We start from the raw sequence: 19,501 nt of genomic DNA on the forward strand, positions 1-19,501 counted from the left end.
AGAATTACTGTCTTATTGTCAATGAATCATGAGTCCATTGTACAGGTTTTGGAATTTAGAATCATTAACCAAACAATTTAAGAACAATTAAGGTGGTAATATGAGACAAAATGATGCCCTTTGCATGTCTTTTTGTTGGTGTTTGTGGTGCTGGTATTTTTTGCAGGGGAGGTGTTGACTTAAATACTGGACTTGCATACTTTCACTTTCTTTCCTGCACTATAGGATGGGACCCTTTTAAAAAGATGCCCCATAATTCATTAGGACAAAAATTGGCTTTAATACATCATCCCTAAATAATTATCCTGCTTCTTGAAGGATGTCTATTTTGAATGAGGAAATTAACATGAAATTCATAGAAAATTTTTATGGCTATTTTATATTGAAAGAACAACTCTGTGTTTGTAACAATGGTGAAAATGATTATTGTTGAATTTATGTGTACAGCTTCTCTTAGAAGCCAAACTAGTGAGATTGGCCAGCTAAGAGCAGATAATGAATGAGTATATCTCTACATTTGCATAAATAAATAAATAAATCATATTTTGTGGCTTCTGGTTGCTATAAGCAACAGAGACAGTTATTTCCAAACCTTTTAAGACATAATGAATGACAAACATTGTGTGCACAGTGATTTGAACCTCCATATATGAACTCGGTTGAATGCTTGAAAGCTAAGATGAAACTCATACACATTCTTGCAAACCATTGCCATAGCAACATACTTAAAATTTCCAAGGTCTGTCTCCCTTGAGTTTGCATCTGCAGTTAGCTTATTATGGAACAAAAAAGAAGGCTTTCCAACTCAAAAATGCTTTGGAATGGTTGGGAGTATGTTTTGAAATAAAGTGGAGTTTAAAAGTCAAGATGCAAAATAGAACATTCAGGAAAAAAGTACATTTGCATTGTTCATGAAATATTTGGCTTTTTCCCCTCCTACTTGACAATATTCTAGGCAAGTACAAATGTGGATAGTCTATTTCTTGTAGTTCTTAGGATACTGGGGTTATGCCCGCTTTAATGAGAAACATATTGCTTCCTGGCATGCTGGAGATAACATATATGCATGGCTTATAAAATAATGAAGGTAATAATAGCCAATAATTATTAATATTTAGTGCTTATGATGTACCAAGAACAGTGTTAAGCATGTCATCTGTCATGATTTTCTTCATTCTTACTGCAGAGATTGGTACTGCATCCCTCCCATTTGATAAATGAGAGGTTAGATAAATCACCCAAGTTCTAGCAGCTCCAAATGCTAGAACCCATGAGTGTATCTGACTTCAATGACTACTCATCAGATTACTGGGGAATAGAGATCCCATAACCTATAGCAGTACTCCTCAATTTGTTAAGTAAACAGCTAGTCCTAGGATACTGGAAAGATGCTACCATGGAGAGTATCTCTCAGTCTGTTCAGTGAATCACACACTCTGAATAAATATAGTCAGACTCCTGCATGGCTGCATAAAGTTCTATCTGTAAGTATAAGCCAGTGTACCTTGCAGTCTTGGCAGAAAGGTGGTCAAAGACAATAACCTTTCTTATAACATTGCTTAATCTCCATTTCTCTCGCATCACTCAGTGGAACACAAAAGGAGGCCTGGTTTCTGTTTGAATAGATCTTGGGAAATAGAAATTGAAATATTTGGAATCTAGTTTCAATAAGGTTTTGGACTCCATGAAATGAGATAAGCCTATATGAGAATTATCATAGTGAAAATATTACTGGGAGAATCACTTAAAAATAAATGTACTACCTTCACAGAGAACTTTGCATTTGGAAGAAACTAACAGGTCTTGTGTATTTTAAGCCTTGACTGAGTGCTTGAAAGCACCTGGGTTTTCTTATTTGAGACCCCCTCTGACACTCCAACCCTTTCTAGTCAATTTGTCATTTCTTGAGATTGTTAGAGAACATTTATTATCTAAATTTCTAGCCCAAGGTAGATCTGAAGAAGCAAATTAGAAGGGAAAAGGAGTCTATAGAGTCTGATGAGAGGAAAAAAACTCGTTAGAGCTTGCACAAACTGAAAAGTAAAAGAGCAGTTTGGGGACCTGTGGAGCAGAGATGGTGATACTCTTTGGAATCTAAGATCATTACTGTGTTGCTGGTCCAGATGCGTATAACAGTGGTACCCAATCATCAAGAAAAGCTTGTCTTCTGAACTTTCTGTTTAAAATGCTACACTTACGTGATTTCAGAATTTCCACGTGCTGATAAATAGCAAATTTATTGTGAATAGGCTTATTCTTGTCCATAATCAGCAGGTATCCAAATAAAGAGAATAAAGGAAAAGGACAGGCAAGATTGCAGAGGTGTGTGGGGTAGGAAGGAAAAGGACACATCCAAAGGCAAAGGCATGACAGCAACTGCAAGGAAATATGTCAGAATTGGGTGGTACTGGTTGAAAATGCAAGGCTTGAGAGAGAAAATCTATCCAAGAGAGGATGTGGTTAATTGCTAAGAGATCTAAGTGTTTTACATGTGATCTTTACTTATGACAACTTTTTTAATAGCCAAAAGAAACTGTCAATAGTTGCCAAAACAGAGGTCATTAAACAATGGCATAACTATTAAATAAATAAAACATTCAAATACCTGTGGGAAGAGTTCAGCAACAGATGCCATCTAACGTAACATGGACACAAAGGCAGGCTCTTTAGTGAACCTCCTAGTTCTCAATAGAAGACAATTAGCAAAATTCTTGCCCAACCTCTGCATGTGTGTTCTTTGGTTGGTCCTTAATGGGCTTTGCAGACCTGCTGCTGAGTGCTTTCCATTCTGGCAGCCATGAGAGATGGTGGGCACCATTCCCTAGTCCTTCTCCAAGGTCTTGCTTAAAATTTTAATAAAACATAGAGCAGAATTGAAAAAGGCAAATTATGCATGAGAAACTTGGGAAAAGTAGTAAATTTTTCCTACTGCTTCTTTTATTTCAGAATATTATAGGGGTACAAACATTTTGACTACATGAATTGCTTTTGTGCCATTTAAGTCAAAGTTGTAAGTGTGTCTGTCCATCACCCAGATAGTGTGCATTGTACCCATTAGGGGTGAATTAACCCATCCCCTCCTCCCCTCTCCCACCTGCTCGATTTCCATTGAATTTTACTACATGAGTGTTGATCATTTAGTTCCAATTTAATAACAAGAACATGTGGTGCTTGTTTTTCTCATTCTTGTGATGCTTCACCTAATAGAATGGGCTCCAGCTCTATCCAGGATAATATAAGAGGTGCCAGATCACCATTGTTTTTTGTGGCTGAGTAGAACTCCATGGTATACATATACCACAGTTTACTAATCCACTCATGTATTGATGGGCACTTGGGTTGTTGCCACATCTTCGCAGTTGTGAATTGTGCTGCTGTAAACATTCTAGTGCAGATGTCTTTATTATAGGATGACTTTTTTTTCCCTTTGGGTATATACCCAGTAGTGGGATTGCTGGATCAAAAGGCAGTTCTATTTTTAGTTCTTTGAGGTATCTCCATACTACTTTCCATAGAGGTTGTACTAGCTTGCAGTCCTACCAAGAGAGTATAAGTGTTCCTTTTTCTCTGCATCCATACCAGCATCTGTTGTTTTGGGACTTTTTGATAAAAGCCATTCTCACTGGAGTAGATGATATCTCACTGTGGTTTTGATTTGCATTTCCCTTATGATTAGAGACATTGAGCATATTTTTATATGTTTATTGGCCAATAGTCCATCTTCTTTTGAAAAACTTCTGTTCATGTCTTTTGCCCACTTTTTAACGGGGTTTTGTGATTTTTTATCTTGCTGATTTGCTTGAGTTCTTGGTAGATTCTGGTTCTTAGTCCTTTATCAGGGACTATTATATATCATGCAAATATTTTCTCCCATTCTGTAGGTTGTCTATTTGCTCTAGTCATTGTTTCCTTGGCTGTGCAGAAGCTTTTTATCTTCTCCATACCCAAAAATGAAACTGAGACAATAGAAAGAGTGAGATGCCAATGGATGGAGATGCAAGAGGCTGGGATTTACTCCTGAGTCCCACAGGAGTGGTACAGTGATTTGATGCTGCACACCTGACACACACCTGACTGTGCCAACTTAGGGTTTCCCTCTCTCTAACTATGAGGGAACTGGAACAGATAATTCATAGAGCCTCCAAGTTAGTTTTGATGAATGCTTGGTTACATCATGCAGCTAGAGAGCAGAAAAGCCCCTGCATTTTCCATATATTAATATTTGCATGATTTTTTTGAGGTGTTTGTAAAAGTGCTGTCATAAAATATACAATTTGTTTATAGAATGCTTAATCGTGGAAGTGTGAATTAAGTCAGGAAATTGTACTTTTTTGTGAGGGGAATATTTGTCTTTAAAGATCTATGCAGTCCAGTACTAGGAATAAACTTTAATTTCTACGATGCTATGAGAAAAAGTGAAAATATAAATGGAGCCATTAATTTTGAGTGTCAACTGTGTTTATGTAGTAAATACAATAAGACCTTTCATATACCAGCTACGATGCTAGACAGTATGCCTTTCTAGCCCTAGATAATTTAATACATATAATACTCCTGCAAAATAGTTATAAATACTTCACTTTTACAAAGGAAGAAATACAAAGAATTTAGGGAACTTGCCTGGGGACACACAGCTAGTAAATGCAGAGCTTAAATTTAAGTCCAGTCTGTTCAGCTCCAACACTTATGCTTCTTCCATGCTTAATGATGGAAAACCCAACTTTCTGCTCATAGAGGGCCTTCACTGGTCACACTTGAAGTTCCCCTTTGCAATACAAGACAGGGAAGTCTGGTCACTTTGCTTTTTTAAAATTTATTTTAACTTCAAAATATTGAGGGATACAAATGTTTTTGATTACATGGATTGATTTTGTAATGCTTGAGTGATGGCTATAGATGTGCCCATCCCTCAAATAGTGTTCATTGTACCATTAGGTAGGTTTTTACTCTTACCTTCCTCTCCCCTCTCCCTTGCTTGATTTCCACTGAGTTTGATTTGCCTCTGTGCACATGGGTACTCGTTGGTTAGTTCCAATTTAATAGTGAGTACATGTGGTGTTTGTGTTTCCATTCTTGAGATACTTCACTTAGGAGCATGGTCTCCATTTCCATCCAAATTATTGCAAAAGACATTAATTTATCCTTTTTATGGCTGAGTAGTACTCCATGCTAGATATATACCACATTTTGTTAATCCACTCATGAATGGATGGGTAAGTGTATTGATTCCACATCTTTCCAATTGTGAATTGTGCTGCAATAAACATTTATCTCAATTTCACCAGCCCCGACCCACCTCCCTGAGGAATTATCTTTGAACTATCAAAATCTGCTATTTCCTATCCCCCCAATCCATAATGATATGGCAAATTATCCTGATAGAATGTAGGCAACTTTGGAATTTAAACTGGAGAACTAGAAGTCAAGTGTCAGGATTCATGATATGTCAAGTTAAATCAACAATTACACACAGATCACCTTCCTTATTCCAGGAAATATTTTAGCAGAGCAAAAAAGACTATTTCTTACATCACAAATTCTTCTCACAGAAACATTTCAGGATTTCTTTGACTTATGAAATCAGGTAGTAATAAGAGGAGGAAAGCATATAATTCTGCTCCTTAATTTTACAGCTGGGCCCAAGGTGCTATAGTGTGTTGGTTAGAGTTGAACAGTATTTATTTGGACTTTTTTTTGCTATGTGAGATTTTCTTTCCTCCCGAGGTAGCTTCACTGGAAGTTGGGACACCACAAATGAAATAGGAAGGGGCAAAAAATGAAAGCAGGGGAAAAGAAGAAAGGTAAATATTGGTACCTTTCATCAGTTGAAAAAATGAAAGTATACCAATTGCTATAAAATGAACGATGATAGAAGTCACATTTTCTAAGGAGTTAATATGACCATGTTTCTTCTTGCTTTTCAAACTGATACCTTTTTTAATCAGCTGATGGAGCAAGTATCAGAGAACACAGAGTAGCTCTGGATCTCTCAGTCTCACACATTTGGAAATATTTTTGTAAAATTTTAAGGTGCTTTTATTTTGTCTAGTATGATAAAGTGATCTGTAATGTTGGACTTATTTTCCCTGTCAAACCACTTATATTTTCCATATTTTATTGGTTGGGATGAGTTCTGACTCATTGGCCAGATATTTGTCTCCTCTCTACTAGGTACTATGCCAGGTACTGGAGATGCAACCTCGAATATAAACTGTAAAAATTTAATAAATGTGTAAAATATTAACTAATTCATAAAATAATAGATGCCAATAATAGTCTCAAAAGAAATTGGACTGCATGCTCCACCACTATAAGTAATCTGAGCAAGCAAATCATATTTTTATTCCTCTCCTATATAACTCTTTATTAATCAAAAATATTCAACAAATGATTATGAAAGGAAGAATTAATGAATGAATAGAAAAATCTGTAGATATAAATTTGATGAGTGCATTCTCTCCTGCACTTATTTCTTGGTCTGAATTTGATGGCCAGTCTCAGCCAGTCCTTATCTTCATGCACTTTATTTCAGGAAAAGATAAAACTTTCATCCTATAGTTAGATTTTTAAGGAAAACGTTATAAAGTTGTAGTTTCCTTGCAATTAAATGAAAGTACTTACAATGTAAGACTATTACAATAAAGTTTGGAAGAGATAGGGAGAGTTGGGAAATATTATATAGGGAAAAAATCCAAAATGATAGTCAACTATTTTTTCAGTCCTTTTCACAGAGTAGGCTTTATTTTATTGCTTTCTCGAAGGACAGGAATGCTTCATAAAAGCAGGCAGACCAACTTATTGCAAGACATTTTTAGCTTTGCCTTCCTTCTAACCTTCAGTCATTCTTTCTTTCAGTTAAAGATAATGTCACTTTTTGCTATTTCTCTACCATAAATTTCCAGCCATGGGTTATAATGTGGAAACCAGTTATAAAGTTTCATTGTCACTTCTAGAGATGTTATAAGGCAGATAAAATGTTTGAAAAAGTGTGATTTTGCCACAATTCTCATCTCCCACTCTTAGGAGTTGTACTCCTGGGAAAATAATCTATACTTGCTCATTCTTATTTTGAGATTTAATGAGCTGTTATAAATGAGCAATTGTGACAAACATACTTTGTCACAAAAAAAGATGTAGTGAGCTTAGAGTGGATGACCATCAAGAATAACATTATTTAAAATGTGATGATTATAGCAAATGCAAGGGTCAAGAATAATATTTCTTCTATATTTAAAGTCAAAATGAATCCCTCACTCTTAACTGTATTAATTCTATTTTCACAATTATTATTTTTCACAATCATAATGATTTTTAAGAAATGCCTTTATTTATTCAGATCCTTAAAGAATATAAGCCAGGTTTTTGAATGATGATGACATTTTAAATCAACTCAATTGAACTCCTGTGATAGATGTTCTGGGGCCATAAAACATAGACACTCTCTCCCAAGAGGTATATAAAATAAAACATATCCAAACAGTTTTCAAAGTTTTAGAATTCAAGATAATTTGGAAAGGCAAATATCTCCATCATTCTAATGCACTAAGAAAATATTGCTCAGTATCTTAAAAGAGTGCATTAGCGTATTACTAATCTGTATAGAAGAATACAACAGGCAATGCAATGCATGTTATAAGTACAAATACAACCACTTTAATAGGGAGCATTGTGGTGCATGGTTCACACTTAGAGAATCAGTCTCTAATTATTAATCAACAGTGTTTCCTAGGTGATTTGTTTTGTTTTGTTTTGTTTTTTCCTGTTTCTCTGTTCCTTTATATACTATAGATATAATGGGGGAGGAAAATCTGGATGCAGAGATAAAATATATCAGGTTGTCATAATCTAATGAGCAGAACTTAAAGAGAGCTCAGGTATCCCTGAATCTGTGTGCTGAGCTCTCCAGAAGATCTGGCCTGGCGAAGAGGGAATTTCAGTGCCAGGCATGAATTGGCACTACTTATCTTGTAGGTTACCATTGAGATTGATACATATGCCCTAAATAAGCAATGTTGAAATGAGTCCAATCCTGGGGATAAAAGGAAGCAGCCCAAGAAGAGCAGCATTTTTGTGAGGGGCCAGTTGGAGTGACAGATACAGATTCTATTCAACTGAGGGCACAGAGGATTTCAGGACAGGAAAATGAAATTTATTCAGTTAAGTGGATATTTGGCTGCCCTCTTTAAGCAAGCTCCAGGACTGTTCTTTATATTGTCATTGGAGAAACAAAAAATAATTCCTTATTAGTTGTAATAATAGTTTATATAAACACTGCATTGAAGGTACTTTCATACTTTCCAAAGTGTTTTCACACATATCAAATTCGATTCCTATAACATCCCTGTAAAATAGGGATGTTATTGTAATACACATATACAAATGATTACATATACACATGTATTCACATGTATAGTGTATGCATGCATATAAATATATATGTGCATATGTATATGCATATGGAATGTTTAGAACACAGAAACCAGTCCAAGATGATAAATATTGCTCATGAAAGCCAGAACTGAGACTTGAATTCTGGACTAGTATTTATTTTCCATTATTTGGATCAGCATAGTAGAAATTAAATTGATGTGTTTCAGCAGTGCAACATCCCAAATATATATTAATGAACCAAAATGTGCACCATAAGCAATGAAGTAGCCAAGTATAAAAGCTTGGAGTTCCAGTTTAACTAGAACCAGCAAAAATTGGATCCTCTCAGTGAACAGAGTAACATTGTGACATCTGGGCCAGATAATGTTTACTCTGTAGCACCACTTGACAGATACATTCATAGAAGTACTGCACAGAGATTGGCTTATCTGGGGGAGCTCAGTATAGAACCTTGCATGTATTCAAGTCACGGATCAAATTAAAGTCAGAAAATAAACTTTCTGTTAACTAAGTCATTATTTCTGGCCACATCCATACTTCTCACTGTTCCATACTCTAAGCATTGTGTGGAATAGAAGTGTTCATATATTCCCAGTTTAAAGCTCTATCAAAGCCAATGTCTATAAGAGTTTTTCCAGCATCTTCTTCTAGAATTCTTATAGTTTCATGCCTTGGATTTAAGTCTCTTATCCACCATGAGTTGATTTTTGTGAGAGGTGAAAGGTGCAGATCCTGTTTCAGTCTTCTACATGTGGCTATCCAATTTTCCCAGCACCATTTATTGAATAAGGATTCTTTTCCCCAGTGTATGTTTTTGTCTGCTTTGTCAAAGATTAGATGGCTATATGGGGATGGTTTTGTATCTGTGTTCTCAATTCTGTTCCATTGGTCTATGTCTCTGTTATTGTGCCAGTACCATGATGTTTTAGTTACTATAGCCTTGTATTTTAGCTTGACATCTGGTAAATTGATGCCTCCCAATTTGTTCTTTTTGCTTAAAATTGCTTTTACTATATGGGGTCTTCTCCGGTTCCATACAAAGTGTAGAATTATTTTTTCTAGATTGGCAAAAAATGATGTTGGTATTTTAATAGGGATTGCATTGAATCTGTAGATCACTTTGGGCAGTATAGGTATTTTAACAGTGTTGATTCTGCCGACCCATGACCATGGTATGGTTTTCCACCTGTTTGCATCCTCTGCTATTTCCTTCTGCAATGTTTCATAATTCTCCTTGTAGAGGTCTTTTACATCCTTAGTTAAACATATTCCTAGGTATTTTATTTTCTTTGTAGCTATTGTGAAGGCTACTAAATTTGATTTGGATCTCAGTTTAACTGTTGTTGGTGTGTAGGAATGCTACGAATTTCTGTACATTGATTTTATAACCTGAGACTTTGCTGAATTTGTTTATCAATTCCAGTAGTCTCACAGCAGAATCTTTGGGGTTTTCTAGATATAAGATCATATTGATCATGGTGGTACTACCCAGTAACAAAGAAACATTTTTGGATAACTGGCTGCTCATCCAAAGGTTGAGTAAATTCTACAGCTTTGATTTGAACCTCCAATTCTAGGGCCATTATGTCAATGAGACTGACTTGATCAATGAGTAAATGTTTAGATTGTTTCTGGAGAAACAGTAAGTATTACTATTAGTCACTTCCACTTATTAATTCCTAAGATATAATAAGAGATAATTTGACAAAGCCATAATGAAGGTAGTGTGAGAGAGACAAAGATAAATATCTCATTAGCACTTATGTTGTGAAGACAGTAGTTAATAAATGAGACCTTGGAAGTTGGAAGGATTTTCATCAGTAGCTTAGTGAGAAGAGAGCAGAGAATTCATTGAGTTAATTTTGTAGCCAGCATAGCCTAAGTCAAGGAGACAAAAAGGCAAGAAAATATTTAATAATTTACATTTTCTTTCTGTCACCAAGAAACTAGTTGTGCATTTATGTACAGAGACTAGAGTCATGGTATGTAAGGTCTTTAAAAAATTCACTTAAGAAAAGATAGCCATAAGTAAAAGAACTTTCTGGGTTGACTCCATTTCAAAATAAGTGAGGTTGTGTCAATCTTTACATTTTTATAATTGGATTTTAAAAATGTGAACTTTTGTATTAATTTTGCTCTCCTCTGAGTGTCACTTAATGTGTTGCCGTACCAAATGGTGCAATATCTGTCTATGCGTGTCTCCTTTTGTGTGTGTTTCTTTGTGAGGATTTCAGTGGTTACTTATCTAAAATCCAGTTCTCTGACTTTGCCACCCTTTCACTTATTTTAAATTTATTTTATCATGTAACTTTACAAACCACATCAAATCCTTCAGAGAACAAGATGGATTTGGATGGATGGCTGGACAGATGATGGATGGGTGGTGATAGATGAATGGATAGATAGAAGTGTCTGGGATAAGAGATAAGTATAGTCTACTGGTGGTCTGTATAATTGCATAGCGTTACCATGAATTAGAAGTATAATTTTGGTCAAAACAAAAACATTTAATTTTATAACTCCAGTGTCCTGATATAGAAAGATGAAGCACTTCGACTAATGAGCTCTAAGGTCTGGTACAGTACAAGATGATATATGACGACTTAACTAAAACATTCCATTCCCTAACATGCCAACAATGAAATCTTGGATTTTGAAATTATGCTAGTTGAAACTGTCCATCATTGGCATTTCACAATTGTAAAGTCTGTTTTGGCCTCATTACCAATAAGGATTTTCAGTTCAACCTGTGTGACTAATTAGTCCATTCAGTCACAGCAGTCGGACTAGACATTCGTATTGATACATCTAGAAGCTTAGATTTACATTTGTAAACATCTGTCACTATTTATTTAATTTTGAAGTGGCCAAAATTATTTCAAAAAGTGCTTTTTCCAAAATCAAAACAAATAGAGAGGGAATGCATTTGATCACCCTCACATTCTGTGTTTCCCTTTGAGTACCTGTACTCCAGTGCCAGCAGTCTTTGGGGGTCTGACATTGCCAAATTCTAATTAGTGAGAATTCAGGAGAATAGATTATTCGTATTGTTTCCTGAAAATTTAAATTCCACTTTTTCTTTTGGCCTGTCCTACTACATTCCCTTGGCTAAAAATGAAAATGCAGTATGAGCATAGAGGTCATCAGTAGCTTAAGGAAAGAGTAAAAGAGACATGCTGTCCTTTTTTAAACATGAATTTAATTTCAAGTTTTCTGACACAAGCTTTCTTTTCCATAGGTTTACTATTTTGTATGCATTTTCTAGAACACTGTTATTTTTTGATTAGTCAAGAATCCCATTTTAGGCCGGGCGTGGTGGCTCAGGCCTGTAATCCTAGCTCTCTGGGAGGTCGAGGTGGGCGGATCGTTTGAGCTCAGGAGTTCGAGATCAGCCTGAGCAAGAGTGAGACCCCGTCTCTCCAAAAAAAAAAAAAAAAGAAAGAAAGAAATTAGCTGGACAACTAAAAATATATACATATAAAAAATTAGCTAGGCATGGTAGCACATGCCTGTGGTCCCAGCTACTTGGGAGACTGAGGCAGGAGGATTGCCTGAGCCCAGGAGTTTAAGGTTGCTGTGAGCTAGGCTGATGCCACGGCACTGTAGCCCGGGCAACAGAGTGAGACTCTGCCTCAAAAAAAAAAAAAAAAAAAAAAAATCCCATTTTATTCTTTTTCCCATAAATTACTTAAAATGTATTTCTCTGTGGCATTATTTTCCTATATTTTCCTTTGTTTTTTTCTGTTAGGATAACCAGTATCAAATGTACATAAAAATGAATGTTAGATTGAGTAGGACATGTGATTTCTTTGCCATAGTGTAGTTTTTCTGCCCAAACCCACTTTAATGGCTCTGCAACCATTGCATACATTTTAAACAGCTAAGAAAATTTTGAAGAAAATTGAATGGCTTTCAAGTCTGCCTTTTTCCCCAAGCAGACAGCTGATTTATGGTCACTTTTTGTAATAGCCTAGGGCATCAATTGGGAAAGAACATTAAAGAAATGTGAAAGCTGGCTGTTTTCAGGGATATTTGAGCTTTACCCTAAATATTCATGAATTCTAATGTTCACACATTCAAATTGGGTAAATGAGTGTACAAATGACTATGTTTCTTGTTTTAGCAGACACTTAACTATAACATTCTGAATAATAGAACTTCCACCTGCATTCTGGATAAGAATGGTATTGGTGAATTTTAAATGAAGTAATAGATATGGAACATTGTTATACTCCAAGAAAAATAAGCTACTTGAATTGACTTGATTGTTATTGTATTAAAGAGTGATTTGTTCACCTGCTTTAGAACAGAGTGGGAACAATAAGTTATTTGCATGCAGGAATCACAATATATACCATGATATGTACTCAGCATATTTTATGCTTGCCAGAAACAAATATGCATAGATGAAGTGAAGTGCCTTATGTTTGTTGTTAACTAATTGGTCCTCACTCTCTGTTATGCATGTGCTGGAGCTTAAAAATTCATCTTCCACATATTGGATCTCAGTTTAATATTTTTATTAAATAACGAGCCATGAGATTGACTTCTTTAGATGGCATCTACAAATCAGAAAAACAGTTAACAAATAAGAACTAAAAACTTGATGGAGACAATGGAAACAACTATAAGATCTATGCAGAGTCTTTAAATTGCTTTTGCCCCTTTAATAGGATTGTTGATTAACTAGAATTGCCAATTTCATATATTTCTTTACTGATTTGATCAAATTGACCACTTTTTGAGAACTATATGCTTGTGTAAACATTACAAGTGGCTTATTTTTCTGCAGTTTTCTTCTTGGTAAGAATTGTGACTTCCCGCACTTCCTAGAAATTTCTTGCTCTATAGGTTACCAGTACAATGGGTTGGACCTTGCTTGGGGAATTTGTGACACTAATTCTGAATCTTGTCAGATTTTTTTCAAGGAATTTCACCTCATTATAAATCTTTTCTGGGGAAACTATTAGATTCACTCACAAAAGCCTGACATGAAAGCTTTCTCTTTTCCAGAGCAGCTTTGCATAGAGAAAATTATCAGCAAAAACCAGCACCTGTCAATTAACCAAACACATCACATTTCAGTTAGCACCATATTCAACCCATCAGTTGGCTGGATCCATTCAGTCTAAATATCAGTCACAGCAGCAAAATATTAGGCTACATAATGTTCTGCAAGTGAGCACCATTGCTTGAGACAATATTTTTTACTTTGTATTTGGATATGTAGCAGGATACACTTCCGCTGTTTAGGAATAAACCTCCAATTAAAACTTTAGAATAAATCAAGGATTTCTTTGTGGGCATCATAGTCACAGTGGACATCCTAGTGCACAACTGGAATTTGCTTTTTTCTTCACAAAGCAGATTTACCTTTCTGGTAGAGTTTTCTTGTAGGTATCTTCATTGGAATCTACCAGTCTTCAGCAAAACAGTTTATCTTAAGGAATAAAGTCTAGGAATACTGCTCTTAACAGGGATGTACTGTTGTATGCCACATTTATTCATCCTATCATTATATATTTTTACCACACAGATATGCAATTAAACTGTATTTTTAAAAGTGATGGCAAGTACATATACAGCATATTCTAACATTAATGATAGTGAAAAAATTAAAAAGCTCCTTAGAAGTCAGAAAAAAGTAACAAAAATACATCAGTGTTTCTCCAATTTCTAACCTACCATATGGTCACTCCCTGATATCCCTGAATAGTAAATATATTGGTCTACTTTCTTACCATACATTAAGAGCACATTTTTTGACCATCCCAATTACATTTTCCTCAAACTTTACAACATGTTGGTGTTCAAATACAGAACATGATGGATTAAGTTTTAAGCCTTTATTTCTTGAATTCTGTCCAATTCATTTTTTCCTTAAAGGTATGGAGACCTAAATTTTAGTAGACATTTTAAGTAAGTCCTATTCTAGGTACTTTTTGAATACTAATTTAATCCTTACAACAGTAGGTACTATTATGCTCTCCATTTTTTAAGATGAGAAAAATAAGGCACAGAACCGTTTTTAAATTTTTAGAGCAGACTTTCTCAATTTGGGCACTATGGATGTTTCAGGTTAGATAATTTTTTGCTGTATTAGAGCTGTCATGTGTAGTTTAGAATGTTTAGCGGCATCCTTGATCCTTACCTACTAGATGCCAATAGTAGCAGACCCAACACTCCCCAATTCTGACAACCTAAAATATTTCCAGACATTGACAAATGTCCCTCCAGGTAGAGGAGAGAAAGGGAGCACTATGACTGCCAAGATGAGAGCCATCAGTTTAAAGAATTCCGTTACATCTTCCTCCCCCAGTCAAGAACAAAACACCAACAGCAACAACAGCACTATATTGATTTCATCAATATATTTAAGATTCTTTCAGGAAAATGAGAAATTCTCTTACAACCTTGAAATTAATTTGAAAGAGCATCCTCTGTGGTTGAGAATAAAAGTAGCTTTCTACTAGAAGATGGCCCTAGAAAAAAAGCTGATTATCTGCTCTGGATTGACCTACAAGACCACATAATCCAATAACTTGTCATTATCAAGTCTGTTTGGATATTGTGCCAAAAGGAGCACGGGTCTTTGCCTTTTAAAACTCACTTTAAGGAAAGATATATGCGTGACTACTATGCCAATTGCTGATAGTTGTCACTGACATTGTTACACGTCCGGGAAAACCAATATCTTGAACTTCCCTCTTTAAGATAATAACAGCAAAATGAATCATGCAGAGAGTCTCTCAACTGTCTCAGAAGAATTAAGAGCAGAATAACATGAAAACATCTTAAATGCTATTTAAAGGCTTATGTTTATTTAAAGTTATAATGTGAAGCATTAGCATCTGAACACTTTATTCTTAAAGACCCTACACTTGATTTTTAAGCCTAATATTTGTCATAAAATTGCATCACCTCTCATTTCCATTTTTCCAAATGCCACTTTCTTAAAAGTTATTTATTCATACTTTAATCTCTGACATCATTAGGTACTCTTTAATGAAAGTAAATCATATCACATTTCTGCATTTTCTTTGACGTAGAACCCGTATAATTTCAATTATACTTTTAAATGAGGATTGCATAAATGTTGCAGTTCTGAGTATTGTCTAAACAATTCTAATCTCCTTAATCCTTAGCAGGTGTAATGAGGTATTTTTCTTCTTGTACCTTGGATTTTCTCTGTTTTACCATAGCATTAGCCAAATCTGATGTGAACCTGTACAAATTCCATGCAATATCTACGCCGAGCTTACTGCTGCTTGTAAGTGGCAATAAAGAACTACCTTTGGTGCTTGTCAATATGTTGATTATGTGACTTACTGGTAGGATTTACACACTCTGCTTCTCATTACAGTGATCGTTATCTTTTTTGCTCTAAGTGCAATGAAGCAACTAGAATGTCTCAGAGAAAACTGTCACCTCTTCTCCCCCACTCTGAATACGCTTTTCTTTTATTATGAAACCTTAGTGATGAAAAGGACAATGGGGAAACAATACTAGCTATCGGAACATTACAAAAATGAGATTCGAGTGTGAAAGCTTACAAAAATGAAAAAGTCCCTTAAATGGACTATATTTCCTTCGCTTTTTGCATCAGTGGAAGATATATCTAATTCTCTCCTTAATCTCTATTTCCTAATAATAACAAGCTATATCTCAAAGACTCATCCAACTCTCTACCTGGTTATGAATGTAAAAGGTTATGGCTGTTCAGCTTTTAGGAAGCCAAGCACAAGTACTACATAAAGCCTACTGATGCATACGTTGTAGCACTCCAGGGCTGTAATAAATTTCAAATCATCTGTTTCTGCCAGGTTGTTTTAAACCTGTGTGCTACTGTGTGCAGCTTCTCTCTGCAGTTGAGTGGATAATTATCTACAAGTTGGCTACCACTATTTCTACCTCCTCATGTAAAATAAGGTGTAATCAAGTTTTCACAAATATGCAGATACTTCTGTGCAGGATCTGAAGTTCTGTGTCTTTGAGAATAAAAATACTGAATTTGCTTTCCCCACTCGTGAGGCATAAACAAATTGTGTTTCAGTTGTCAGTGAGACAAAGATGAGAGGATCTGTTAGGAGCCTTTAAATTAATCTACTGGATGTGATTCTTTTGCAGACCACCGATGACATCCTTGTGGCCTCAGCAGAGTGTCCCAGCGATGATGAGGACATTGACCCCTGTGAGCCGAGCTCAGGTGGGTTAGGTTAGTCGACTTTTTTTCTTACTTCCTTGGCTTTACTGTAAATCTTTGTTGCATGTTATATTCTTTAGAAGAGCCTTACATGAATCTATAGAAAACTACCTTATTATGTAATGCCTCATTGAGAGATAAGGGTCTTTGCTTTATACATGGATAAATTTTTCCACCTTCATTGAAAAAAAAAGTTTTTTAAAACCAAACCCATCAAGATTATGTATTTTAGAAGAAGCAGTGGGGACAGCACACAGGGCTGCTAACCTTACTGTTCAGTTCCCATTAGCTCACACAATAATTTTTGTGTATAACAGTATAATGGGCTTTCCCTTGGGTCACTTATAATAAAATTGTAAAGCTAAAAAATTGCAGTGCATTGTGGAAAATTACTTGACCTTTCTACTGACAAAAAGTCCCCACCGCTTACTCTGCCAGCAAATTATCTTAAGTGATATATTTCTGAATTTTGGAAGTGAGAGAATTATGGCAGCAGTAAAACAAACAGCAGGTACAGTCCTTGATATATTTAATAGAGAAATATTTGAGTCTTGCCATGTTTCCCTAAAATTCAAGCTGATGCATTTTGCTTCTAGTTGATGCATAATTTCCCCTCCTCCTTGATGGTGTGTTTGCATCTTATCTGAAGTGACTAACACATAAATATTGTTTCCATATAGCCCTTATACTATTAAGTGATGGCTGTGGACCCTGAAAACAAATGACTTATAGCCTTGGCTTTGATTCCAAATATTCATAATAACAAGCATTCTGGTCATTTCTATTAGTTTTCTTTGTAAAGCAGTGTTTCTTCAAATGCAATAATTTTCTTGCGCATGTTAACAAAATTAGTGAGGCAGATATGAACTAACCACTATCCACTACCTCATGACCCTATTGATGTCACCTAGAACCCCAGAACTTCATGCCACAATAAAATATTAATAACTAATTTACATTTTTCTGAAGAATACCATTTTAGAGTAAATCTGCTCATTCTGTTATTTGGGTACAAAACCTTTCAGGATGTGTATCCTGCATCTCTTCTGAATATCACTTCCCCCACTGACTGTAGCTAAGACTCTAAGCATTTAGAGGCCAGCTGCTGAGTATCAGGGGGGACATAAGCTCAGCAGTCACCTCTCAGAAGGGGAGGGCTTGGGAGAGCCAAACGGGGTGCAATTTCATCCCTTTCCTGTAGGCACCACCATGCCCGTCAAGACTCTTGGCCCCCAGACATATCTGCCACACACCATCACCATCATCAGATCTCTGATGGTCATCCTTGCAATTACCCCAGCTCCAGTCCCTGTTGGCTGCCTGGACAGATATGGTCACTGCATGACACCATCCTCGGCCCCTTTGCCAAGACCCTGCCTTTGTTTTCACTGGTATTCTCACTATCTTTACATTAAGTTTTAAAAATAAGTTATTGCTTTTTTGTCATTTTATCAGTGCCATATCTCTGTCTTCTCCTACCCTCAAATTCTCCACCCCCCCCCATTTCCCCTACGCTCACATGCCCAACCTTTCTGGTGTTAATCTTCCATACCAGGACATTTGTTTTTGTATCTTATCTTCCCTGAGATGCATGGATTGTTCATATAGCAAAATCTGGTCTTTGTACATTGGTGTGTCTGTGTGTGTGTAGTTAATTTTGTTCTCCCAATTAGCATTTTCTTGAGGGCAGTCAATTTTTTCAGTATTTCACATAGTATTAACACAGTGATGAAAACTATATAGGTTCTTATTAATTACAGTACTCGCTGATTTTGCGCTGAGTATAAGCTATCATCCTCTTTATACAGAGTCCTTATCATGAACACCTAGTAAATCTAGGGTGAGAGCTCTAAAAGTTGCCCTTAAAATTGTCACTTTTTCTTTTCTTCTCGAGCTCAGTTAAATGATCCAATTTTTCTTATAGATCTCATTAACCATTGCTTCTAGACTAGTTTACTGTCTCACTTTTTCTCTGGGGACACTGGACCCAAGAACAGGATAGTGGGGGAGAAGAAAGAGAAAGAAAGAAATAGGGAAAAGAAGAGAGAAAGAGGGAGATAACCATTCTGTCATCTTCGCCGGTTTTTTTTTTTTTTTTTTTTTTTTGAGACAGAGTCTCACCCTGTCACCCCAGGTAGAGTACAATGGCGTCATCATTGCCCACTGCAACCTCCAACTCTGGGGCTCAGCTGATCCTCCTGCCTCAGCCTCCTGAGTAGCTGGGACTACAGGCATCTACCACTGTGCCCAGCTAATTTTTTCTGTTTTGGGTAGAGATGGGATCTTGCCCAGGCTGGTCTTTGAACTCCTGACCTCAACCGATCTTCCCCCCTAAGCTTCCAAGAATGCTAGGATTACAGGCATGAGCCTGGACTCACCTGACTTTTGTCTGCTTTGTTAAATACCATAGTAGCACAATGGAAAGCAAATAGCAGCTTGTTAATAGCCATACTCCAGATAATCTTTCTGCCTCTATTTTCTTTACCACACTATCACTATCTGAAAAAATCATGTCTACTTATCCATTTGTTATTTATTCATTAATGTATAGCTCGTATCTCCCCACAAAAAGATAACCTTTAAGAAGCAAGAACCCTGTTTGTCTTGCTGCCTGCATGGGCTAGTTTTTTAAATTTTAATTCTGTCCTACACTAAAGTCTGTTGCCCAAAGTCTAAGAGACAGCAGCTACTGACTGCTACTCTAATACTCTTGTACCAAACCTAGTTTAACTTCCCATCCCTCCCTTCAGTGTTTCCTTCCTTGCTTCAATTCATCGACTCCTGATAATACAAGAACTTCAAATTATGTTGGGTCAATGGAATCATTCCTCATAAGCTTGTTTTGTGATCGTATTAGTGTATGTTCCACGAGTAGTTTCTATTTTTAAATTGCATTTTGTAGGTTAA

General features: G+C 36.0%; 1 protein-coding gene across 25 annotated transcripts in view; it reads left to right on the plus strand.

The window, feature by feature from the left end:
• NRXN1 (neurexin 1) overlaps positions 1-19,501 on the plus strand; it is a 1,058,130-nt gene that overhangs the window by 1,017,824 nt on the left and 20,805 nt on the right. For 14 of the 25 annotated variants that reach the window (XM_069494608.1, XM_069494618.1, XM_069494613.1 and 11 more), the window contains one exon: positions 16,519-16,606. In XM_069494608.1, the coding sequence (XP_069350709.1) occupies positions 16,519-16,606 (88 nt within the window). Of the gene's footprint in view, positions 1-15,919; positions 15,949-16,518; positions 16,607-19,501 lie in introns of those variants that run through there. The other 11 variants (XM_069494610.1, XM_069494614.1, XM_069494611.1 and 8 more) reach the window with 2 other exon arrangements.

Source organism: Eulemur rufifrons, chromosome 19 (genome assembly GCF_041146395.1).
Source record: "Eulemur rufifrons isolate Redbay chromosome 19, OSU_ERuf_1, whole genome shotgun sequence".
NCBI lineage: Eukaryota > Metazoa > Chordata > Mammalia > Primates > Lemuridae > Eulemur > Eulemur rufifrons.